The sequence below is a fragment of the Archocentrus centrarchus genome, chromosome 6, assembly GCF_007364275.1.
Source record: "Archocentrus centrarchus isolate MPI-CPG fArcCen1 chromosome 6, fArcCen1, whole genome shotgun sequence".
NCBI classification, from domain to species: domain Eukaryota; kingdom Metazoa; phylum Chordata; class Actinopteri; order Cichliformes; family Cichlidae; genus Archocentrus; species Archocentrus centrarchus.
In genome coordinates this window covers 2,301,540-2,328,050 of record NC_044351.1, presented here as the reverse complement: position 1 = coordinate 2,328,050, position 26,511 = coordinate 2,301,540, and the positions used below count along the sequence as shown (strand labels likewise).

The window sequence follows — 26,511 nt, the reverse complement described above, 5'->3', positions numbered from 1 at the left end:
CCAACGGGGCGCTCTGAGGTAGTCCTCAGTGAATATCTGTGAATGATGCTAAACGTTTAACGTAATCATTTCCGCCTCTACTCTGAAGCTGCTGATCTCAGCAGCTTTCCAAAGTAAAACCAAACCTCAGAACTCACCTGCAGACTCACCTGTGTGACGGTGCTCCATGTGACACACAGTGAAGCATCATGGTGGTCATCAATCTTCTGGTGGGGGCCTTTGTGGTGGTGCTGCTCCTCCCAAACATCAGGCTGAGGCTGGATGTTTGAAACAAAGCTTCATATGTATCAGTTCTGTTTAAAATTTGATTTTATAATTAAAGCTGAAGGATTATCTACAATAGTTTCTACTCTTAATTATGTGTGACATAACATTAGATTCACTGAGGATCAAATAAAGACTTAAATAATTCATCAGGCACATCCTGACTTTTAGAAGCTTTTATTCTCAACAAATTCGCCGGCTAAATGATATCTGAAATCATCTATGAATGCTCTGAGTCACTGTTCAGGTCATTTTCTCTGAGCGGTCTTATTTACGTCACTCCTTCCACACTAAACACGACGGCTGTGACGAATTAAAACGAAGGCTAAGTTTACATTTTATTCCAAACAATCCTTTGTGGCTCCTCATGTACCTGCAGCTGAGGTCTCGAGCTTCCAACATGCTCAGACATTCACCAAATATTAGTGTGTGTGTACATATATTTGAGCCTGTGTGGATCAGAGGAAATCCAAAATAAATTCAAGCTTGTTTTTTTAAAATTATTAAAGATATATGTTGTACAATCATTACAACCTGGAAAAAGAAATCATTAGAAGTCCATTGGCCCCGCCCCCAGCCTCCTCCCTGCCATCCTCTGGAGGTAGACGAGGCTCAGGAGAAAGGGGGAGACTCTTGCCCCCCTTCTCCATTGAAGACTCCTGCCTGGGGGTGGGTGGGAATTCATTTGCCTCCTGTTCTTCTGCCTGAGCTCACAGCCTAAATCAGATTTTTCTCCTTCAGAAACACATGCTCAGTTTTTAACCCATTGTTCTCTCACTTCCCACACTGAGGTCTGACTTGTGGAGAACTACTGATCTCCATTTTTAGGTCCAAAATACCACCACATGTTAACATTTAGCTGGAGAGTGCAGTGATCAGGCGAAGCTACAGTTTTGTGTAACCACACTGACAGGCAGACAGATGGGTTGACTGTTCTTCACCTGCATCACTGTTGTGCCTGATACAGTGGGTGACTGGACACAGACTGAAAGAGAGGAGGACCACAGAAATTCTCAAAGCTCTTTAATTACATCACGTCTAAAAGTCAAAGCAAAGAGTCGCGTTAGAGCTGTACAAACTCCACAGTCTGACACAGGTACCGTTCTTATTCACCAGTCGAACACACTGCTGCTGCTTATTCACATCCACCCGCCCTCCCCACCCTGAATACCTGAACACACACACAAACCGAACACACACACACACGTTTTCACCCGACAAACTGCTTTAAAATGTTCATTGATCAAGTAAAAAGCCAGGAGGAGCATTCAGAGTCTCACCTGCAGAAAATAAAAGCTTCAATGAAAAGTGTCATGAATCCCAGAGCTCCAATCAGGGCTTCCCCTACTCATTGTCTTCATTTTCAGAGGTCCATTTCCCTCTCCCCACCCCACCCACACATACAACCTAAATGCTATCAGTACATGAACTTCTAAGCACATGTGGAATAACCAAAAAACAAAACAAAAAACCCTCCAAGAACTCAAAGACAGCTGGAGGCTGTAAAAAGGAAAAGTTGCGCTTGATCACAAAAATTCAAGTTTCCTTCTGCAGGAGTTTGAAGGGAGAGGAAAGGTAGGGGTGGGGGTTAGTTTGGAGACACCAATCATAGACATTTTCCACCACAGGAGCTCAACAACCCAAATCTTAAAGCTCACAGGTCCTCATTTCTACATTTAAAGTGTCTGTAAGTGCTTGTGGTGTTCCTCAAGGTTTGATTCTTGGACCTCTACAGATTTAACTATGAACAACACGCTCTGCTTCTGGTCTCCAAGCAGCAGCTTATAGGGCAGCCAAATTAGGAAGCACCAAACCTGCAGTTCCTCAAATGCCCACCAGTGGTCTCTATAGCTAATTTCCCCCTTCGTAACAACTGCACAGATGAAGAATGTTTTCATAACTCAGCTGATCAGATTTTATTAAGGATTAAAGTTTGCATTACTGGGGGCGTGGCCTCTTTGACTGTCAGACGGTGACACAGGTGGCTGTAGCTGCTAGCTGTCTGCTAGGCTTCACCTCAGCTAACTGGAGTCCCTGATCTGGACCTCTGGACTGTGTTTGTGCTGTTGGAGTATTTTTAATGCAATTATAATATGGCTGCTGTGCGCTTCATTGAACTAACACACCATCCAAGAAGGCGGAGCACCAGGCTGGGTGAGTAAAATTCTCGGATTTTATTTGGATGTTACTGAGCACCACCTTAAATGTTGGTTTGTGCTGGACTAGGATGACACGGGTGCTAAGAGTTGAAGATGTGAGATGCTCTGGTTTAAGTTCCTGTAGTGGAAAAAACGATCAGACTGAGGCCCCACACACACACACACACACACACACACACACACACACACACGACTGCATCTCCACTGAACGCACATTAGCATATTTTTACTCTTCAGCTCATTAATGAAGAAAATGAAAACCTCCATATTTATTTTGGTCGTTTAAAAGAAGTTTTAAAGGAGCGTTACCAGATTCTCTGCAGGTTTCTGTCTTAAAAAAAAAAAAAATCCCTTCAACTGGTCCACTCATCATGTGGTCAGTACGAACAGCAGGATCTCTAAGTGTGTGTTGGAGGGTTTTTAATCGGATGAACCGGAGTGAAAGTCACACATTCGGAGTCAGAACGTGATTTCAGCATCCAGACTCAGAGCTTTTTTTTAATGTCAGGTTCAGACTGCATGATTTTTGTCTTGAGTCATAAAATAATCAGACTAATTGCTGCTCCATGATCAAACCTGCACGCTGCAGCTTTTCTGTAAGGTTTGGTGTCATTCCTACATTAAAGTGTCGGTAAGTACTGCTGTTCACATGAAGTGAAACCTGCCTGATAATTCTGAATCATTTCATCCTGTTGATTTATAGTTGTGCATTAAATCTATGCCGTTAGTGCACAGTAACCATAAACCCTTCTGAAACTCCACACTGTAACCCAACACACTGATGAAGCCCACCGTCCTCCCAATCAGCTCTCAGTGATCGGATCAGCCTGAAGAGAAAAACCTCTCCACTGCGTAGCAGTACAACTTCTGCTTGAGTCAGGATCAGACTGATATCTGAGTTCAGTGTCAGATCAGTGCATTCATACTTCTACCTGTGATCACCTGACCTCACATTCTGAACACCTTCACCCCGACCGAGAGAAGGAAAATAAATGTCAGCGCCAGCTGAGATCAAAATCTACAACCGTGATGAAGGCGGACAGGAAACAAAGCTGCTCACTTAAAAAGAAGAAAAAAAAAGTGTTTTTTCTCACACACACACACACGTTCAGGCCTCTGTTAGCACCAAACACACTGTAGTGCAACTGGGTGGGGGTTTTAGAGAGGTTGGGAAGGTGGGAAAGGGTCAGAGCAGGTCATGATGAGTCCCCACCCCCTTTTCACCCCAAACAGGAAATGATTCTTCTCCTCTTCAGCCTTAAAAAACAAAAACAAAAAACATTTGTTTGATGAACTGCAGCATTATTTAAAGACATGCAGTAGCTTCAGTTTGTTCTGTATCAGGTGTCCATTCAGTCATTGGTGATTATTCGCCACGATGCCATGATGCAGAGTCCCGCCTCAGGCGCACGCAGCCGCCGACACGATTCGTAATTACACACGGTACAAAAACGTAGTGCTGAATTCACTGTGAAACACTTCAATCACGCACTATTTCACATCTAAGTTAACATCACATGGCACTGAATGCAGCACGTTGGAGTAAATGTGAAAGAGAAGCCACACCCCCACGCTGACCCCAACCCTCCTCCTCCTCAGGCGTGGCGCTTCACAGGAACCTCGTCCTCCATCGTGCATGGAGAGAATCGGGCAGAGAGGAGCTCAGTGCCAACTGGCCTCCGTTCAAGTAGGAGCCCTTTCTGTGAGGAATGATTGCGGTCCAGCTTCAGTCCGGGTTCATAAGTGCAGAGGAAGTGCACGCCAACGCCACTCGACAGTGAGGGAGAGGAAGGGGGAGCTGGGAGGGGTGAGGAGGGGTCCTTGTGTCCCTTCATTTCCAGACGGGAGACCCTGTGTGGGGGTCGAAGCAGCACCCATTTTGTGTGAGATAAGGCTTTGAGGAGCGCCATTTACCTTCGACTAATAGCAGGACTACCTGCTGTATGGGTCGCCGGGGTAACTGTTGGGACCACCTCCACCCCCAGGGAGGGGGCTGTGAGAAGAGGAGGAGGAAGAAGAGGAAGGGGAAGACAACAGCAGGGAGGAAGAGGGACCCGGCAGGGAGTCGTCATCCGTCATCCGTCCACCGTCAAACACGTCATCCATGTCCACGGCCAGAGAGAGGGCAGAGGGCGGGGGGCCCGGCAGCACCGAGGGCCCCCACATGGGAGCGAGCTGTTCTGATGGGTTTGCGGCCTGTGGCGCTGAGTGTGGGTAGGTCTGGGGTTGTGAGGTGATGAGGAGCGGGCCGGAGGTGGAAGGGGCTGTGGTGACGGGCTCGGCGGCGGGCCTGGAGGCGCCCGTCCCCGTCTGCGAGCCGCGGTGGATGCGGTGGCTGACGATGATGTTGTTCCCGAAGCCGCCCATCGAGGCCATGGTGGTGCTCTGCTCCCGCTGGACCACCGCCGTCATCCCGCCTTCAGCGATCAGTCGGCGGATTCTTGCCAGAGCATCTTCGCCGGAGCCGAACTCCGAAGACTCTCCTGATCCAATGAGAGCAACAAAGAGACAGTGAACATTTAAACACACTTAAAAAAAAGAAAAACCTTTAACATCATCAACATCATCATCTGGATCAGAGTCGGTTTCTCCTGAAAGTCTGTAGGGAAACACTCGGGGAGCAGCCAACCCAGCACGGGGGCGTGGTGGTTACAATAACATCTAGATGGTCTGGGTTCAATTCCACCTCAGCCCGGGCCGCTCTGTGTGGAGTTTGCATGTTCTCTGCATGGGTTTAATTCACTCTAAACTGCCCATAGTTGTGAATGTGAGTGTGAATAGTTGTCTGTCTCTCGTGCACTCTTCCTCTCAAGTTACAGCGTGTTAGTGGGTGGAGGCGTACCTGCAGCAGCGGTGGAGGTGTTGGCCTCTGCTGAAGCTTCACCCTGGACTTCCTCCTGAGCTCTGCCGGTCTGAGACGCCTCCACCTGTCCCTGAGCTGCTCCGCTTGTGGATGGAGTTTCAGGAGGGACATCTAAGAAGAAACACACACCTGATCAGGTTACAGGACATGACCCACACAGCTCTGTCCAATGTGTGTGTGTGTGTGTGTGTGTGTGTGTGTGTAAGTATCAGTACTTTGAGGAGGCTGTGAGGTGCTGGGCTCTGACAGCTCCCGCTCCGTTTGAGTCTCGGCGTTTTGCAGTTGGATGATTGGCGTCTGGGTTCCTTGTGATGTCACTGAAGGGGCGGGATGTCGGGGCTGCAAACCAATGGCGTTCATCAGTCCCATGTCTCTGTCCAGTCTCCAGCCAGAGCGATTTGGCCTAAAAATGAATTTCAGGTGGATCAGAAACTCAGAGAAAAGATCCAAACATGTTTTTATCCTCTGCAGAATTTAATAAACTTTCACCACCAGGTGGCAGCATTTTATGAAGAGGTGTGTGTGCTGCCCTCCAGGCTGCCATTGTAGTGAGTTCTCACCTGGTTAAATAAAGGCTTACTGTACGCTCCTGTGGTACAAACTAGTAATAAATAATAAGTTCTGAGGTCTAACAGACGCTCTGGACACTGTAGGCGTCGATTCTTTGATTCTGCTGAAGGTTTTAAGCCGTTTTCATACAAATTTCCACAGCTTTAAATAAACTGACCACCTGTCTTCTGTTACACTGACGAAGAACCAAATGAAGCTGATTTTCGATTTTATCAAGAGATTAAAAGTGTTTTCCAGAAAGGAAGGAACTCCTTACTGGAAAAAAAATCAACCTTCTGGAACTGAGAACTTTAAAAGGCTGGAGGTTCTCTGGTTCTCACCCCGGTCTGTCAGAACCTCGGGTCCGGCTCGTTCCACTGTTGTTGACGGAGAATAGCGGCTCGCTGCTCGCCTCGCTGGGGCTCTCGCCGTCGCTTCGATAGAACCTAAAGGCACAGAAACACGGCCGGGTAATTCACTTCCATTCAGGAAGCCTCAAAAGCAGAGGAGGGATTTCTTCAGACATGACCTCATTAAACACGCTAATTGGGCTTCTCCAGTTAATGGGCTTCCTGTTCAGTTTGAACATTAGGATAATCATATCGGAGGCAGGGACAGGAAGGAAGCTCTCAGAAGGAAAACCCACAGAGATGGACGACAGCAGAAGGTGTAGAGAGTTATTTTAATACTTAATCGAGCTGAGGTGCAGCATGAGAGTTCAGAGGTCAGCGTATGCCTGCAGCCTTATGAAGCATCTTCTTTTTCTCATGTCTCTAAACACAAAGCACATTTCAGGCCCACCTGTATGCCGATCATCCATTCCTGATCAAAGTCGTGGGATAAGGTTGGAAAGCGTTTCAGAAGTCTGATTTTAAACAGAAATCCGTATTTGTACGGTGAAACGTGAGCGAGTGTCTGCAGACTCACACAGGCCGGCAGATGACCAGGTCTCCTTTGTTGGTTCCGTAGGCCAGACCCATCCCCGGATCCGGCAGCCAGCGAGCAGAGTTGATGCTGACGTGGCGCCTCTGGTCTGGAGCCATGGGGTACACCACGTTAAACACCATCTGAAAGACACGCAGCAGTTCACAGTTCACAGCTGGACTGTTTTTAAAAACTCCAGAAAATCCTACTTGACCCAAACGGGAGTATTTACACGTATTTTGGGTGTTAATTCACAGCACGTTTCTCACTTCTTTGTTCGTTTTGTTTTGTGTGATGTGGACGGCACAGTGTGTGAGCAGTTTGAGTGTGAACAAAGAGGAAAGAATGAAACTGCCTTTAAGATCTTTCGTCTCATTTGTGTGGAGGATAAATCTGCATCCCGATGTCTTCAGAGTCACCGGCACCGTGAAACTTGTTTTTCCCGATTATTCTGACATGACATGAATGCACCAATAAACGTTATCGGCATTAAAAATCAGCTCTTTACTTTCACAAACTCTCAAACTTCAGCTCTCACATCAGGAGAATGAAATCTGTTCAAACACTTCACAACTTATTTTCTTTGTCATATTTTTGTACTTTTCATATCGGCCACTGATTTGTGAGAGCGTTTTTTTATTTTTAGCTTTTCTTAATTTAAAAGCAAAGCTGATCTCTGCTGTCTGGATTTCAAATAAAACTAGATCGTCAGTCGTGCCGTCAGCTCTGCTCTGCCGGCGTTTGTCACTCTCACCCTGATGGACGTCTCCCCTCCATGCGGCTGCTGCAGGCGGAAGACTTGCGCCACCATGTGGTCGGTGGTGGGATGCAGCAGGATCCTGCGGGAGGCCAGGCCCACCATCACATAGCACCCCATTGGAGACAAGCTGACGGAGATAGCGTTTGGACCTGAGGGAGCAAACATCACCATCATCATGAAGAGAAGAAAAAAAAAAAAAACTGTCCAAGAGAGAAGGTAAAGATCGCTGTGAGGACGGCATCGTACCGAATCTTTTGGTGTAGAGCATCTCTCCCAGGTTGTGGGGGGCCAGCGAGTAGATGGCCAGGATGCCCTCGTCTGGAAAACCCCGCTGGCTGCTGGGAATGAAAACGGCCAGCAGCTGACCGTCCGCGGAGATGTCGCAGCTGGCGTCGTTGTAGATTTTACAGTTTGGCACCAGAACGTTGACTGAGGCTGAAAGAGAGAATAAAAACCACAGAGAGAGATCTCATCAGCACCTCCTCCATTCTTCATCATACTCTCGTGACCTCTGTGAGGCGCTTCAGTTTTAACACTGAGTGGACGGCAGAGAGACGACAGGAAGTAAAGTGGAGGGTCGACAGGCGGCAAACATCGTGAATCAGACTCAGTCTGGAGCCGACTTGGCTCTGCACTTTTTTTTAAGCCTCTGAGGAGCCTAAAGACTCTCAGAGTTCAGAAATCTCTAACCCAACACAGACCAAGCAGTTGGTGACCCTTAACCCCTCCAAACAGAGTGTGGACAGACTGGGAGAAGCTGAAGTACCGTTGCTGATCTCAGGAAGATCAAATTTAGTGAAGTCCCACCACTGCAGGCGGTACGTGGTGTTGGCGATGTTGCTGGCGACTGCAGACTGACCGTCTCCGATCGAAGCCCCTGCGGACAACAGAAAACAGGGTGAGTGGGCGTGCTCTCTCTCTCTCTCACACACACACACACACTAACACACACACACACACACACACACAGCAGTTTTAACCGAAGGAAAAACGTTCTTTAAGCTGCTGCTGATTCCCTAAAATCGCCGTAATGATGCGTTTGGTTTGTTTCATGCTTTGAATTATTTTCCTGCACTTCTACAGTTTGGATCAGAAGAGTCTCCCTATTATTGTTGTTAAAATGTGCATGAAGATATTGATATGACACCAATACACTCAGGTGTGTGTTTTTACCTGCGAGCACTCTGTTGACAGAGGAGTGTGTGGCGAGGCCGGGCTGCCCTCGTTCATGGAAGATCCCGGCGTAGGGCAGGTACTCGGGCAGGAGGAACCGCCTGCAGGACACAGGACAACAAACATAAATGAGATCTGAACTCTGAATATAAAAACGAACCTGCGTCCACAGAGTTTGACCGGATCGCTGGCAGATAAAGTTCAGAGCAGACTCACCGAGGGACGAAGCGGCCCAGCGAGGGCGCAGACATCCTGGCGTTTCGAGGCGTCCGGTGTCGCGTTCTGTCGCCGTTATCGCTGCAGAAGGAACAAAAAAGGGTCAGAAGACCTAAACTCCAACAAATCCCAAAGCAGCACACAGTGTTTGGGATATCAACACTCAGGAAACGTCTCCTGAAAATAAATGAGCACCAGCTTCCTGCCTGCTTGGGTTTGGCATTTTTGTTTTTAGTAGAAATGAATAAAAATCATTTAAACTGACCACACAGAGCTGTGGCCAATAACTCAGACTGAAAGACATTTACTCTCTAAAAATGAGAAACTCTTTAGGTTTGAAGATATTATTCCCAAATTTTAGTTTGATAAGGTAACGTAACCTATTGTAACATTATAAACATCAGCTTGTTCTCAGTGTATTATAACTATAATAATCCACCTGCATGTGTGACTACATTTCTTTACCAGAATCCATGTGTTCAGTCTAACAACATTAAACATTTCCTGGGCTGTTCTCACAGCTGTTACAATAAAGTTCCACAAAAAGGATTTCTTTAAAAAAACCAAACCGGCAGCTCTGCCAGAACAAAGACAGAAACTGGACTGACGTATAAACACGGAACAACCTTCAGCCGGTCTGAGGTGATCCACCCACAGCACCAGGTTAGTCACGGATGTGTAGCTGCTTGGTTCGGATTACTCGCTGTGAAAAAGTCCTGATCCCCAGCTTCACGTCCACACTGAGGGGATGCTTCTCTGAAGCCTTCAGATCTTTGGTGTCCGGGTCACGGTGAGCCCGTGGGCCGCGGTTACGCCGAGAGATTTTAAAGACTGAGCTCGGACGGAAACACGGTCGACGTGTCAGCAGGAAACAAGCGGACTGAAATTAAAACACGATGAACCGCAGATCCCGACTCCAGGGCTGTGCTGCCCTGCTGCACTTTAATATGATAGTTTAGAGCCAAAATAACACAAAGGACTGGATTTTCTGGAGCAGCTCAAACTTATTTTAGGGAAAATGAATATTTTGTCTCAGGAGTCTGCTGATTTAAAGAGGTTTCAAATTCCTGACATGCAGCAGCTTTTGTTGTCCCGTTATCATTTCCTAATCTTAGATCATCTACAGTTTGTACAGAAGTTACTTCTGCTGATTAGTTTTACTTGAAACGAGCTAACCGGACTAGTTAACTGAACCTGTTTCCTAGTGGGGTCACTCCCAGGAGGGGCTCAAGCGCCGCTCACATGCTCCCTTCGTTAAGTTTAACCCATGAAGAGTGAAACTTACTCAAGATCCTCAAAGTCCACGTCGCTGCTGTCCATGGAGCCGGACGGGTTGCTGGCCGGGCTGTCCGACGAAGATGATGACATGGCCCGCAGCCGGTTCTGCTGGTACCGAAGCGAACGCTGGCGAATGCTGTCGCGTCTCGACAGATACTGGATCATTCTCTGAGCGTAGTAAGCTGCTGGAGAAAGCCTGCACAGCAGAGGGGAATGACTCTTTTTAAGCTAATCCAAAGGAAACAGTAATGCAAGTGTTTGCAGTGTAATTTAATGGTCAGATTTCGGGCCGGAGGTCTCATGTGGCTGTTAGAGAAACATCTCAATCTCTCATCTCAAGGGTCAGAAAGAGACGAACCTGCCTACAAACTCAGCTTTGTGCTCTGGCTCAGGAGGTCCCCCTTTTACCCCAGATATGAGAGTGAGCAGCAGCTCGTATTCAGAGGAAAACTCAGAGGAAGGACTGCCTGCAACGTCTTTAACATGGTGCCATTCTGCTTATTCCACTGGTGGATGTTCTTATGAAACATGACCAAAGTTCATAATAATGAGGTCAGTATGTGTGCAAGTAAACCCTGTAAGCTAAACGCTCAGGCTGCCAGCTGTTTTTCTACTCATGGATCCATACGATGTCACAGAGAGCAGATACCCTTAAGGTGATCATCTCAGGCAATGCAAACCCCACCCACCTGCTGTTTGCCAGGGGCAGCCAATCAGAAGGAAGTTGTCTTTAAGGAGCAGCTTGTATCAGACAGAGGATTAGCTGCACCAAGGCCCAGCGTGTGATAACGAAGGACTATTTTGAACCGTGAGTCACGCAAAGCTGCTCTGATAGAGTCCAAGAACACAAATATGGAGGAGCACGCTGAAGCTAAACTCGGGGTAAATGCGGGGTGTTTTTGTACCTGGCTGGGGCGGGGTAAATGGGATGGTCTCTCGAGCCGGACATGTCGTAGCGAGACAGTGACAGAAGAGACGATTCCAGCAGTCGCCTGAGTGACAGAAACAGACCGCAGTGTTAGAAACGACACTGGTTTAATATTCAGCTTACGGTGCGTACTACACAGCGTGTCGGCCATTAATGCTGAACAGACACACACAGAAATGTTCCCCAAATTAACCCAAAGCCACCACCGCAGCGGCACCTTAAACCTGCATTGCTTCTAATCTCCAGCAGGGGGTGACTCTTTCCCACCAGGAGTTTCATTTAGGAAATTATGGTCCCATTAGAGGACAACAGAGCAAGCAGGGAAGGATTTAAAATTGTGACTGACAAGTGGCCTCGCTGCCTCCTCACATCTGATTTCAAAAAGCTAAGACTCAGAAACAAAGTGACCATACCTCCTCAGGGAGTCCTCGTCTGGGGGGTCAACAGGCATTTCTTGGCTTAAGGCCTCCGGTGGCTCTGCCGATCGGCCCGAAGCGGCCTGGCGGTACACCCTCTCCCACTGCGCTGTGTCCTGATTGTACACCAGGCCAACCGTCTGCTCTCCAGGCTGGCTGGAGGACGGGGCAGATGGGAAGGCCACTGTTCCTCCTCCTCCTCCTGTTGCTGCTGGGGGAGGCGGCTGCTCGCTGGACTCCTGAGGAGCCCTCCTCTCCCGTGTCTGCACTTCTTGCGTCCTCCTGGCATCATCGGGCTGCCAGTGAGAAGACGAAGAAGGAGAAGGAGTAGAAGAAGGGAAAGAAGCAGAGGAGGAGGAGGGCTCCAGAGCAGAGGCAGAGGCGGAGGTGGAAGCGGATGAGGCCTTGCGCTCCCAGCGCTGAGAGTCGTGGTTGAAGGTGAGCAGGTGTGGCAGGCCCGGCAGCGGTTCAGATGTCCTCGGGAGGCCGGGGGAGGGACATTGTTCTCCAGGCTGTGGGAGCTGGGGGGAGGGGGGGAGAGGAGGTTGGTAGTGGATAATGGTGGGGGAGGTGGTTGAGGAAGATGAGGAAGGCCCAGGTCTGTCTGGATCCATGTTGTTGTTGAGCAGCTCTTGGCTCTGCTCCTGGCCTCCGTCTGCCATGGCGCCACCAAGTGCCGGTTCCATGTCAATGGGGGCCGATCTCCAGGAAGTAGCGGCTCAGGTTGCACTGCAGCACATTACGGAAGGAGGCCGTGTTTGCTGCGAGAACTGTCCCAGAACGGGTGATGCCCGCTGCTCGTGCTGGCAGTGTCTCGGGCTCCGGGCTCTCCTTGTTGGGGGAAGCCTCGTCCTTCGGTGGCGGAGGTGTAAACGGGGGAGTGAGATGAGCCCTCTTGCTGGCGGAGCACAGAAAGAAGGCTAATGGAGGAAGAGGCGGAGGTTCTGGGAGGCAGCATGCCTGGACTAATCCCACCCTCCCTCACACTCAGCAGGTTGCGAGTCCAGTCAGGTCCTGGTCTGGACATGGAGTGTGGCTCGTGGCCACTCGGGGCGGTGGGATTAGAGAAGCGCCGGCGCTGTAGTAGACGGAGGTAAAGGCGGAGGTTCGCTCTGAGGGCTGTCGGGGCTCAGTACGAGCCGAAGAGAAGGTGGAAGCTGGGGGAGGCTGGAGTGTGTCTGACGACACTCGGGATCAGGCGGAGGCACAGAGGATCCATCAGCAGCCTGGGAGGGGGCTCGATGACAGAGCAGTGATTACACATGCAAACCATCCCCAGGTGCTGGGGTGCAGCCAGGCAAGGGAGGCCCGCGCTCAGAGCTGGGTGTAACTGGGCCAAAGGCATGCTCGGAGATTCTGCCATATTGCTTCCAGTTTCACCGAGAGGGCCGCGCCGCTCACCTCCAGCCTGAGCCCCCGGGGAACGAGATGACAGGATGTGGAGGAAGTTGTGGAGGATGGGCGTGCGACGAACTGGCTGGGAAGGTAGGAAGGAGCGCTGACGGAAGTGAGGCATCTCACGCTGTCCATGGGAACCTCTGAGTCCTCCTCGTTCTAAAGAGAAGAGGGCCGGTCAGCAGGGGCGGGCAGAAAAACATCTGATTACTTACGTTATGGTTTATTTAGAAAATGGCACCTTCTTTATATATTTTGTCTATCCTAAAGCAAAGTAAGGATAAACTTTTCAAAGACACTCCTTCACCGAAACATGTACGAACAAATGTGCAGGAACTCTCCCGGAGGGAAACGTTCAGTTCTGTGCACAGCAGAGCCCAAGCACCATCAAGACTCAGCTCATTAGTTCACCGTTACAAGCATGCAGGCCTGCAGTATAAAAATGCTACGCAAATTAGGGCCGGATGACTGGATGAATATGATGAGGTCATCCTCAAGTCACAACTGTTGCTACGTCAACAAATACATCTGCAATCACACCTTGGAAAAAAAATTAAAACTAAAATCAACCAACCATCATATAAGGATAGAAAAACTATTTAGACAAGAGATTCTCAAGCTTTTAATTACAGATTACTAATTTAAGGAGCGAACGTACGACTAAGAACAGCTCTCTTTTACCCCAGAGTCCGGCTCTGGCTCTTCTGGTGCCCAGGTGGATGGTTTTACCTCTTCCAGTACCTCAGAGAAGGTGGTTTAACAGAGTGAAGTTCTACATGTTCTAGCACTTCTGATTCCTCTTTGTTCTCTCAACACTTTGACCCAATAACACTGCTAACGAGACCGGCTAACTTCCTGATTGGTCAGTTTTGCATTCATCTGCTCTCTCTCCGGAGTGAGTTCGGTGTGCAGCTTAAGTTACAGATGTAACCCAGTAACAATGAACCACTGCTGTAATCGTGAAATCTTCAGCCTCACTGAGCCCAAATCCTCTGGTCAGTACACAACTTGGTCACAATAAATGCATAAAAGCAAACAATACAACAGACTCTGATGAATCTACAGCAGAAACAAAAGAAACCCGTCATGAGATCTGACCTGCTGGTTAGATGGATTCACGATTGCTGTGAGCAGGTTGTGACCGAGAGGGTCGAACCGCACCAACCTGAAATAGAGATGCATGAACAAATCATACAAGCACATGGTTCTGCTGGTATTTTAATAAAAGCATCATTTAAATCAAACCAATACGTTTTCTTTTTTGCAGGTTTAAATCTGATTTTAAAGCTTTATTACTGTTGTGCAGTGCACTGTTAACCCCACCCAGGCTGCCGTTAACCCACCGGACTCTCTCTGTGTCACTGCCTGTTTTGACCACAGCGAAGGGCTCCGGTCGGCTCCAGTCCCAGAAGTGGAGCTCGTTGTTGGTGGCGATCAGCAGGAGCTGAGCAGTTGGATGGAAGGCCAGGGAGGCGATGGCGACATTGCTCTCAGTAAACCAGCTCTCACTACCACCCTGCGGAGAGCACACTGTTTAATGTTGCTGCAGACAAAGCTATCTCATGGGTTCTGTGCTACCTGATCCAGTACCCTTACCACCTTTTCTAGTAATATAGAGAGCTGTTACCCCATCCAGCCACTTCAAAGCAAACCCATCTGTCCCATTACCCTACAAAGTGGTTCTACCCTTTCCACAACATAGATGCTCATCAGGGAAAGAAAGAGTTGAGACAAAGATTTAATGACTCAGTACAAATTTAAGGAGTCAACAGATTACTGAGGACAGTTTTACCTACAGCCGGGCGATAAAACTAAGAATTATCACAACATTACTTTTCTTGATAGAAATGAGATGCGATATAAAGTCACAAAAGGCCAATGACAGTGATGACACTGCTGAACCAATCACGTAATTGGAACAGAGTCAGGGTGAGGCTGATGCACAGAGCGCAGGAGGAGCTGCTGCAGCCCCACGCAGCAGCACGTTAGGAGGTAAATGAGGAAATGACATCAGGAAACATCCACGAAAGCTCGAGCGCCAGCGTTACCGAACATGGCAGAGGCTCTAAAGATGGCGACGCCGCTGAACAGACACTCTGAGGACTGTCGAGAGATTTTGGCAGTTTAAAGAGCGAACACGTCAAGTGGAAAATGTCGGATTAAAGTCACTGACCCTCGTCACTGTGAACATCTGTCAGTGTAGAGACACAGCTGGACAGGTGCACATCTGCTCCGCACCTTTAAATATTTATGTGTTACCTGGGAGCATCAGCAGCTCACAGCTGAGCAGATGTTTGTTTCCATGAGAAGGTTTCTTAAATTTGGACTGAGGATATAAACAGAATGCTTTTGCCTGTTTATTTGTGGGGTTGTTTCCTGTTATATAGCATAGTTTTATTATTTTTTGTTAATATCTATGTTATTTATTTGTAACTGAACAAACAAAAATTCAGTTTATAACACACACCCATGTTGTTTATTAACAAAAATAAATGTCCTGCAGCACATTCATCATGTTCAACTTCAGACAGAAAAATATTTCAGTCTAAATGAACCTTATGTCCCCATCAGGAGTGAAAAGGAACTTTAAGCTTGACAGAAATAGTGATTTGACTTCAACTGAGATGAAACATTTATTGTGGTAAGATTTTTGTTTTCCATTACCCCCTCAGAGAGGTCCTCAGAGGACGTCGTGCCCCCGAGTACTTCAGAGGGTTCTACTCACATGCAAGTCCCAGATGCGGACTTCGCCATCAAGGCACCCAGAGGCCACCAGGCCAGGGATTGTAGGGTGAAAGGTCACACACCAGGGGGTTCTACGGGTGGCCCACTAAAAGAATGTAGGCACTTTCCAGTCTTCACCTCTGTTATGTAAATGTTGTGGTTGACATGGGTTGAAGCCATGAGGGTCCTAGGAGACAGAAAATGTAGGACTATTAATTTTAAAAGGCTGACAGATCAGCCGCCCGATGCTGGAAGCTAACAATAAGGACTCAATCTTCCCTTTTTACTATCATATTTAACTCTACCATATTACAGTTACATATTTTTAACAACATGGCTGATATAATCAATATCAGAATTTTTGAATATGCTAAAATTGGTTTAAAAAAGATGCAGTATCAATCCAGACTCCCTCCAGGAGGCTGCTGAGATCATTCGAGGGGTAATGGAGGAATAAATCAGGTTCTTCCTGCAGAAATCGCTCACTTTGATACGGACCTGCGTTAGGTCTCTGCGGGGCCTACGTTTGTGACCTACAAGCATTATGCGTGTTAATTACTGTGCGGTCGTGTTTTACACGTGGTACCAGCTGGTAGAAATAAATAAAATGCTGGGACTGTTCCCTTCCTGGGTCCTCGCTCTTTGTGGTCAGCTTCATTTGGGTGTGAACATATTTGTCCCTCTAGTTTTTACACTTCTTTGTTCTTTCCCGCACATCCATTCTGATAGTTTCATCAAACTCCCTCCAGGAGTCCTGACATTTGTGAGTCCTTATATTGATGCCATTATTATTCCTTATACTGAGATGATTACTGTTATTCTGATAAATTAAGAAACTGTGGGGAAAGCAGCCAGAAACGCACCAGAGGACTCGACCATGCTGAACAGGCCGATCACAGCAGTTGTGGGCTGCGTCGACCTGACATGCAGTTATGTTTCCTCGAGAGGCGCACATCAGGTTACAGCGCAGGGTTCAGAGGGGTTTACAGTTACATACGTAGCCCCCCCAAAGACCCAACACAGAAGTCTAAATCAGGCTGCCTTCAGTCTTAGCTCGAGCAGAAGAGCCAAGACCTTAATTCTACCATCTCCTCCTGTACAGGCCGTCTGTGCAGAGTCGTTTCCCCTCACCTGTCTGGGCTGAAGGCCAGCAGGAACGTTGAGCGAGGGCTGTCCGGCAGCTCCACTTTCTGTCAGACACACGAATATTTGCAGTCAGCTGAAAGGGTTCAGAACTATGCACTCAAACACATGAACATCTCTGCAACAACATCTGCCACTGGTACAGGTACTGCGATCCGTATCTGCTAACTATTCTAGAAGGCAGACTTGTGATGCACTAGCTTAACCTGGATGGCTTTGCTCAGGACCCTGTTTTCATTTACTTCTCAGAACTTTCTTTGGCTTTGCACGGTCTCTCTGCCTCATACATGCTTTATTGGTCTGACAGCGTCTAGTTAACATGTTCTCATATTTTGTTGTTGCCATAGCCACATTACATCCTAGCAGGAAAAAACATATTATAGATGTTACTGTATCAACAGGAGGAAACATGCAAACCCAAAGAAGAGCAGAGTCATCAGAAAGGCCTGAAAAATAAAGGTAAATAATTTCCAGTGTAACTGCCAGCACAGTTAGCATGTTGCAAGTCTTCACAGCTATGGGCAGTCAGGGTGCAGGTGGTGCTCTTTGGAAAAGTTTTACTTCCTAATATGGGGGTGGGGACAAAACTCACCTGATTAAAATAAAATCATTTAAAGAAGCTGAAATTTAAAGCCAAGACATGAAACTCGCCTGACTCTGCCATTTCATCCAGCGGACTTTCTCCTCCACCAGAAGCTGCAGGAGCCGCTGCGAGCCGAAGGTCTGGGAGCCTCGCTCCCGGCTGGACAGGATCCGGACCGAGTTCCTCTGACGGGACGCCATGTTGCTACCGGTGGCCTCGGGTGATTGGCTGCTCACTCCCACTGCTGCCAACCCGACGCCATGCAGAGTCTATGCTGAGAAAGACAAGCTAAAATAAATAGCGCTGAAAGAAAGACTTAATGTGATGCTGGCCACATGGGAATGGTGCAACAGGAAACAGCAGCAGGACTCACTTCCTGCTGCAATGCTCACATCTAAAAGGTCGCATTTGTTCTCAGATGGAAGTTTTCTGATGCTGGATATTAATAAAGAATTTATAGATTATGTGCTGAGTAAGAAGAGTAAACGCACTGGTTCTTATACAGTGCTATTCTACTCTACATGATCATCCACAGGTACGTTTAAGTACTTTCTATCCAACATTCACACTCTGATAAACACTTCGGGGTCACGATCTTGTCCAAGGATACTTGCATGCAGACTGGGAGCAGCCAGGGATCAAACCACTAACCTTCTGATTAGTAGATGACCCGCTCTACCTCCTGAGCCACAGCCACCCTCAGACAGACACGAGCGGCAGCATTTTACTGAACAGCTGAAAGTCTGAATTTAGTTCAGTGAAATCTGATTTTGATCACATTTATTTTACAGTTTTTTTTGGCAGATGATAAAAATTTGGCTGCATATTTATCAGAATTATGATAATATTTGAACAACTTGGCTTTAAGTGATAGTTTAATTTACTCAAACAGGTCCCCCCCTCAAAGACTGAAAAATAACAGGACAGAGCAACAGACTCAACAATACACGGACCAAACACAGAAGAAACATAATTTACCATTTCTGTTATTGAGCTCAATGATCTCTCAGGGTATCAAATATAAGAGCTATGCAAACAAATGCAACAAATCATGGCTGAACTGGAGGTGATGTCATTAAATGGCCTTTTTTGGCCGAGCTTCAGTCCAAAAAAAAAAAAAAAAAAAAATCAGTTTACTCTCATGTAAAAGTAATATTCAGCAGAATTATCTCAGAGCACGTGCAGGTGAGTTTTTCATTGGTCGACTGGAGCTGGAACAGCCACCGCAGACACATTTACTGAGGACACTCAGAGCCGAGTGGACCTCTGAGCCTGGGTTTCTATTTAAAACTACATTCAGTGCACTGCACCTCCATGACGCAGCACATCTGACTGCTCTCAGCTGCGGTCCACAGGTTAGAGAAGACGCTGAAGTGAAAGCAGAGTTCTTGTTGGCTTCTCTTTGTCTTTGATGTTCAACACTTTGACTGCAGAGCAATGCAGTCTTGACTATCTGGATCAAACCTCACCCTGACTTTGACTCCAAAACCAGATCGGGTGTTGGTGAGAACGGGTCGCTCTACTCAGTCCAAATCTACACCGTGGGTTTACGACAGGTCAGCGCGACATGGAGGAAGATACGAGCAAAGGGTCAGCAACCCCGAGGATGGATGCAGGCCAGCACAGACACTGCAGATACCGAGCACTGCTCAATACCAGGATGAAAACAACAAGCTGTATCATTTCTAACCAGAGTGACGAAGAGTCAGCCCACAGGATGAGGCTGCCACTGAAGAGTGGCTACACCTATAGTTTAGGAGTAAACTGCAGCGATTACAGCGCACCTCAAACACTGGGACCTGAGCCTGGACCAGCGTACCATCCATAACCAGGTTGCAGGGGTCGCCAAGCTCTAATGTCAGAAGAGACAATTATGAGCAATCTTTGACCAAAACAGCTGTATGAAGCTGCAGAATGTGCGCACACACACACACACACACACACACACACACCACACACACACACACGACCTAAAGATTCTGGCCGTGTTCCTGATTACACCTCAGCAAACTCCTCCTAGAGATTTTAATCAGATCAGCTTCATGTTTGGTCAGGTTCATCTTGATGAGCTAAATTGTTTTTTGTCAAACCTTCTAGACACAGGAAGTGATAATTAACTCATTTATGCAGCAGCCAATTAGAGAACAGGGTTTAAGAAACACACGAACATTTATTTTCAGAAGAAACTTGAACAGATTGATACGAGTCGTTCGTCAGTCTGTAGAAACCATCACACGGATAAAACATCTGGTTTGGAATAAGAGTTTTTAAATTTTTAGTTTAGTCATTGTCTTCGTCCAGCTGCTCCTTTTAGGGGGCACCACAGGGAATCGCCTACCTCCATCCCACCCTGTCCCTGGATTTTCCTTTGTCACCCCAACCCTCTGCATGTCCTCCCTCACTATACCCATGAACCTCCTGCCCGGCAGCATCCTTTATCCAGTATCTCCACCCTCCCTCCTCTGCACATGTCCAAACCCTCTCAGCTTCTCTGACTCTGAGCTGTCCCTCTGATGGACTAATTTCTAATCCTGTCCATCCTGCTCACTCCCAGTGAAGAGCTGAGCATCTTCAGCTCTGCCATCTCCAACTCAGGCTCCTGTCTTTGTGTTAAAGCCACCGTCTCCAAACCGTCCCTCATAGCAGGTCTCACTACCATCACAGATCACCCCTGACACAACGTCTCCACCCTCCCTGGACTCTGTAATTAACCTCCCTTTGGATGGTTGACCCCAGGTATTTAAACTCATCCACCTTCACTGCTTCTGCTCCACGCATGTTCACCTTTTCACCTGTCTCCCTTTCATTCACACGTATTCTATCCTGCTTCTACTGACTTTCATTCCTCTTCTCTCCAGAGCAGACCTCCACCGGCTCCTTGCTCTCACTACAGATCACAGTGTCGTCTGCAAACATCTTAGTCCACAGAGACTCCTGCCTGTCCACCAGCACTGAACAGGAAGGGCTCAGAGCAGATCCCTGATGTAATACCACCCCCCACCTCCAATCCATCCGTCACAATCTGAGTAAAAATAATAAAAACAATAAAACCCGTTTCAGGTTCAAACACAGCGGGCTGTGAACCTCCTCCCTGCGGGACAGAGAGCAGCTGTCCTCCTCCTTACTACCTGAATCAGAGCCGCGGTGACCCCAGCAGAACCGGAGCGGACCGGCTGATCGGAACTCCGAGCTAGCTTTCGGACGGCGGCGTGCCGAACCGGGCGGCCACACACGCAACACTTTCACCCGCCTGGCGTCCATTCAGAGAGCAAATATGATATAAATGAGAGGCTGCTGCCGAGCACCGAGGGTCAAGGCGCGGACAGACGGACAGGGCCTACCTTCCTTCAGGGATCCATCGCGGCGCTACCAAGCTACAGAACAGCTAGCTCTGCTAGCGCGTTAGCTAGCTCGGCCAAAAGCGGAGCCCGTGAGCAGCGAGCGGCAGTCCGCCGAGATCATCCGCTTCACCCGGCTTTTCCACCGAGCACCAGCCGCTGGACTCAACGGGTAGCGATCATATCACACGAGGGGGGCGAACAGAGAGGCTTTTCTAAGGCATCGGTCCGATTTTGAGACCCTGCCCGACGTCAAACTGCTACTGCGTAACCTGCTAGCTGCTCGCTAGCCACATACACAGACTTACCAACAGAGCCCAGATACGGACCGCTCGATCATTAAGGAGTCCGCTCAGCAGCGCGAGGGTTTCTGCTGCAGCCCCGCAACGAAGCGAAGCAAAGAAACCCTCCTTATGGTCATCAAAACGTTTCTATGCATTACTGTGCGGCCGATCCCAGCGAGGAGTCCCATCATTTATCATTCAGCAGCAGGAAGCTGCTCGTTCATCGATTAGAATGCCTGGAAACAGCTGCTGTATTAAAGAGAAGATAAATGAGTTTATTTGGACACAAACATCACAAACACCCTAAACATAATAAACATCACAAACATAAACAAGACAACCCCCCGCAGCCTGCGCTCACACACAGGAACGGCGCAAGAAAACATTATAATTATTTTTAAAGATTTACCACATTAAGCTTTTTTCTACCAATGAAAAAATGCCGCCCATAAGTCTAAATTTCAGGGTTTTAATCTCAAAATTTACACTTCATAACTCAAAATTGTGAGAAAATAACTCACAGTTGAGAAAAATAACTTGAAATAATGAGTTATTAAGTCAAAATCTTGAAATAATAACCTGAAATTTAGATTTACAACAAATCTTTTTTGTTGTTTTTTTCAGTGGTGAAAATAAGTTTCCATACCCCCACACAGACCATGACCACGTTTAGTTTGGATTATTTAAAAATGTTCTTCCCTTATGATAAAATCAGATCATCAGCAGTGAACATTATAATCAGATTTCAGCAGAAGTGTAAATAAAATATTAACTGAAGGATGAATGAAGCAGTTCCAAAGAATTTCTTAACTGTTCTTATGTTTTTCCTCTAAGTGAACATTAATAAAATCTAAAAGATTTTTTTATATTTCTGCAGTAATTTGTAGAAATAATATTTGCTCGATTAGGATTATTTTGAGCTGCAAATCATGCAGAGCTACCCTGAGGCGTCTGAGAATAAAAGAGTAGCTGCAAATGAGTTTCCCTGATAAAGGACATGTAGGCTGAGTAGATAGATACAACATAAAATGTTATCTTCCATTATTTTTCCACTTTTCTGGTAAAAATACATACTTCTATATTTCACTTTGAAGAGAAATGTCTGGCTGCATTAGAGTGTAGGTCCATCACAGTGTTTACCCAGATCTATGCAGAGAGAGTCTGATCAATAACTGCATGAATTTATATGGTTTCATTACAAATGCTGATCACCTCTGTCATCAGTGTCATTTATCTTGAGGAAACAGGGGCGTGGTGGCCATCGGGAGGAAGGGCCGGGCGTTTTCAGCCGGTGATCAGATTTTTTTTTTTTTTCACCCAATTAAGCACAGCAGCGCTCGGTCGTCGGCTCTAAGAGCTGGCTCTTTTTTCATCAGGAGGGGCTACAAACACAACAGCCCAGCAGTGTTAATCCGGTCTTTAAGTCTGACGTCATTTCCGGGTCCAAATGATAAATGGTAAATGGACTAGTTCTTTTATATCGCTTTTCTACTCAGTATGAGCACTCAAAGCACTTATAAATGCTCCTAAATAAACAGCAATGGCATAACCAATGACTGTTCACTATTAAAGATGATTGTAACATACCTTATCAGCTGCAGTTATTTCCGCTTCTCTTTCTCATTGGTAAAATGACAGCTGAGTGTGTGTTTTTTTTTAATAGTTTTTGTCGACGACCCTTTTTTTCATGACGAAAACGAGACGATAACCAAATAAAAACTACCTAAAAGGATAAAAACGATAACGAAATTAATTGACACTTTTGTCAACGAAAATGCTTGTTGGGGAGGACATCCAATCAGAACTGATTTAATTTTGTGACAGGGCGGGACAAATTAGGAAAACATCCAATCAAACGTACAGTTGTGCAAATTTGCTCTAAACCCGGGAAAACCAAACTAGCCTGTGATTGGTCGTTCCTTCCGAGAGAACTAAGTTATGTAACCAATGTCAGCAGGGAGAAAGAGAAGAGCCGATGTATGGACACATTTGTCCTTTGACTGTGACAAACTAAACGATGTGTAAACCATGTGGGGCGACTATCTCGGGTCAAAACACGACAAATCTTAAACATCTGCAAACCAGTCACCCAGATCTCCATGCAAAGGTCAGCATTTTAATGTCATGCAGGGTAAAGTGTTTTTCCCAGTTTAGCGTTTGTGTTTAGTAGTGATGGGCAAAGGAGGCTTTCTGAAACAGTGACCCGTTTGAAGCGATTGTGCTGGAATTGTGACACCCAGTGGCTACTTTAGCTCATTCCACATCTGCATAATAACGTTCTCTGAAACAATGAAACGCACAAGTGTTGAACAATTATAAGCGAGGGTACTTATTACACCACACTATCAATAATTATGATCCGCACATGTTTTGGGAGAAACAACAAAGCAAGAAAAAGTCTCTTGTCAAAGACCGCAAGCTGTGACTGTAAAGAACTGTGTTTTAATATGTGTTTCAGTTGCTTATTAATTCAGTGTAATGCACAACAAATAAATGTATGAAATAAAATATTTTGTAACAAGGCTGCCTTCACTTTCTCCTTGGTGATCTTGTACTTCTCCTCCACCATTTCTTTGAGTGCTTTTCTTGATGGCAGTTGGGGTCAAGCTTTTGGACAAAGGCCCTAAAACCTTCATCCTCCACAACAGTGAAGCGCTGCAAGTCCTTCACCACCAAGTTCACCAGAGCCTCATCCAACTCTTTCTGCCTGCCTTTTAGCAGAGAACATAAAATCAATCCTAAAAGAGTTAATTAAGTAAATGTATCTTCAAAAACCACTTTAGGTATGAGGCTGTTACTTGGCCATACAACAGCATTGCCAAAATACGCTAAACAACCAAACTGTGTTATAGGGAGTTTCTGTTCAGTGTGCTGTCACATTTCCATCTGAAAATAATAAAGTCTTTGGGAATTACTGTTAATATTATGTCAAATACACACAGACACAAAAATATTGTGCCTTTGGTGGTTTTTGCATAAACACAGACAGGCAGGAAACGTATTGATTCAATACAATTCTCATTTTTCAGCATTTGTTTGTTATTTCAGTGTTGACAATGGAGTCCTGTAATGTGGCTGAGATTTATCATTGTTTGGGCATTACTGAGTCCCATTTCAAACTGTGGCCATTCTCAGTGAGTTTTAATGCATTAATGCTCAATCTGAATAATCTTTCAAACAATGCATACCTTGATTAGATGGCCCAGGAGCAGGCCTACGTACAGAGGGAACATTACCTCCCTCTGAACCCTCTAAAATGGCAGGATGGGCACTCCTCAAATGGCGCATCATAGAAGATGTATTATCAGAATCAGAATCAGAATCAGAAGGTTTTTATTGCCATATGGGTGAACAGGTTCACAGCATTAGGAAATTGCTGCGGTACTTCGTGCTTACAGAAAAAAACAAATAAGTATAAAAACTATAAGACAATATAAAAGTATACAAATTGCAAATATACAGAGATATTAGAGCTATAACTATAGCACAATATTACAAAATTACAAAATATACAGTGCAGAGACTAATTAAAAGATAGAAGAATGTAGACTATATTCCACTAATATGTACATCAGTGCAGTCAGACAGGTGCATAGACATAGGGTCATCAGCGTTTGTGGAGGGTGGTGGTAAAAGTCTTATGGTAATTGTTCATGAGTCCAACAGCAGAGGGGAAGAAACTGTTCTTATGGCGGGAGGTTCTGGTCCGGATGGACCGTAGCCTCCTGCCTGAGGGGAGAGGGTCAAAAAGTCTGTGCCCAGGGTGAGAGTGGTCGGCTGTGATCCGACCTGCACGCCCCAGTGTCCTGGAGGTGTACAGGTCCTGGAGAGATGGGAGGTTACAGCCAATCACCTTCTCAGCAGAGTGCACAACGCGCTGTAGTCTCTGTTTGTCCCTAGTGGTGGCTCCAGCGTACCACACAGTGATGGAGGAGGTGAGGATGGACTCAATGATGGCAGTATAGAACTGCACCATGGTCCTTGCTGGCAAGTTGAATTTCTTCAACTGCCGCAGGAAGTACATCCTCTGCTGGGCCTTTTTGATGACAGAGGTGATGGTGGGCTCCCACTTGAGGTCCTGGGTGATGGTAGTTCCCAGGAAGCGAGAAGAGTCCACTGTGGTGATGGGGGTGTCAGTCAGGATGATGGAGGGTAGAGGGGCTGTGTGCTTCCTAAAGTCCACTATAATCTCCACTGTCTTCTGGGCGTTCAGTACCAGGTTATTGTGGCTGCACCAGGACGCCAGACGTTTGACCTCCATCCTGTAGGCCGACTCGTCCCCGTCTGAGATGAGTCCGATGAGAGTCATGTCGTCTGCAAACTTAATAAGCTTGACAGACTGGTGGTCAGAGGTGCAGCAGTTGGTATACAGGGAGAAGAGCAGAGGAGAGAGGACACAGCCCTGAGGAGTGCCAGTGCTGATGGTCCGGGAGTCCGAGACATTCTTCCCCAGCCTCACGTGCTGCTTCCTGTTCGTCAGGAAGTCAGTGATCCACCTGCAGATGGGATCAGGCACGTTCATCTGGGACAGCTTTTCTTGGAGGAGATCAGGGATGATGGTGTTGAAGGCAGAGCTGAAGTCCACAAACAGGATCCTGGCGTAGGTTCCCTGGGAGTCCAGATGCTGTAGGATGAAGTGCAGAGTCAGGTTGATGGCGTCGTCCACAGACCTGTTGGCTCTGTAGGCAAACTGCAGGGGGTCCAGAAGGGGGGCTGTGAGGGACTTGAGGTGGGACAGCACCAGACGCTCAAATGACTTCATGACCACAGAAGTCAGTGCCACAGGTCTGTAGTCATTTAGTCCAGTGATCCTTGGCTTCTTGGGGACAGGAACAATGGTAGCGGTTTTAAAGCAGACAGGCACGTGGCAAGCCTCCAGTGAGGAGTTGAAGATGTTCGTGAACAATGGGTCAAGCTCGTTAGCACAGTGTCTCAGTGTGGCAGGTGAGACACCATCTGGACCTGGAGCTTTGCGAGCTTTGACACTCCTGAACTGCTTTAGCACCTGGTCCTCCTGAATACAAAAGACTGTGGGGGTGGGGGAGGAGGGGGACTCTGGGGTGGGAGTCCTTGATGATGTGGGCTTCTCTGAGGTGTGGGGAGTGGGGGAGGTTGGGGGGTGAATATTTGTGTTGGCTGTATTGTAGTTGGGACTGGTGGAGGTGTGAAGGCTGCTGAACTGACCATCAAAACGACAATAGAACTCGTTCAGTCTATTTGCAGTTTGTAGGTCGTCTGTGGAGTGGGGGGTTTTAGGCTTGTAGTTGGTAATCTGCCTAAAACCTTTCCATACAGAGGCCGCGTCGTTCTCTGAGATCTGCTGCTGTATATTCTCAGAGTGATGTGATCTAGCAGTGGCCACTTCCTTGCTAAACCTGTACTTGGCCTCTTTGTAGCAGTCTTTGTCCCCACTTTTAAAAGCCTCCCTCTCTATCCACAGCTGCTTCAGTTTGGGAGTAAACCAGGGTTTGTCACTGTTATAACTCACCCTGGTGCGTGATGGCACAATGCTGT

General features: G+C 47.1%; 1 protein-coding gene across 1 annotated transcript; it reads right to left on the bottom strand.

The window, feature by feature from the left end:
* Window positions 1-1,432: 1,432 nt before the first annotated feature.
* Window positions 1,433-21,008, bottom strand: ambra1b (autophagy/beclin-1 regulator 1b). The gene is given in 30 exon segments (XM_030731550.1): window positions 1,433-4,906; window positions 5,266-5,397; window positions 5,502-5,689; window positions 6,177-6,281; window positions 6,763-6,902; window positions 7,514-7,668; window positions 7,766-7,954; window positions 8,286-8,396; window positions 8,693-8,793; window positions 8,909-8,989; window positions 10,194-10,382; window positions 11,092-11,178; window positions 11,528-11,978; window positions 11,981-12,068; window positions 12,070-12,225; window positions 12,227-12,289; window positions 12,291-12,595; window positions 12,598-12,720; window positions 12,723-12,773; window positions 12,776-12,815; window positions 12,817-12,855; window positions 12,858-13,051; window positions 13,054-13,084; window positions 14,024-14,090; window positions 14,269-14,441; window positions 15,651-15,749; window positions 15,752-15,836; window positions 16,781-16,839; window positions 17,444-17,649; window positions 20,717-21,008. Coding segments are annotated over 29 exon segments (4,185 nt in total). The 5' UTR covers window positions 17,576-17,649; window positions 20,717-21,008; the 3' UTR covers window positions 1,433-4,355.
* Window positions 21,009-26,511: the final 5,503 nt, after the last annotated feature.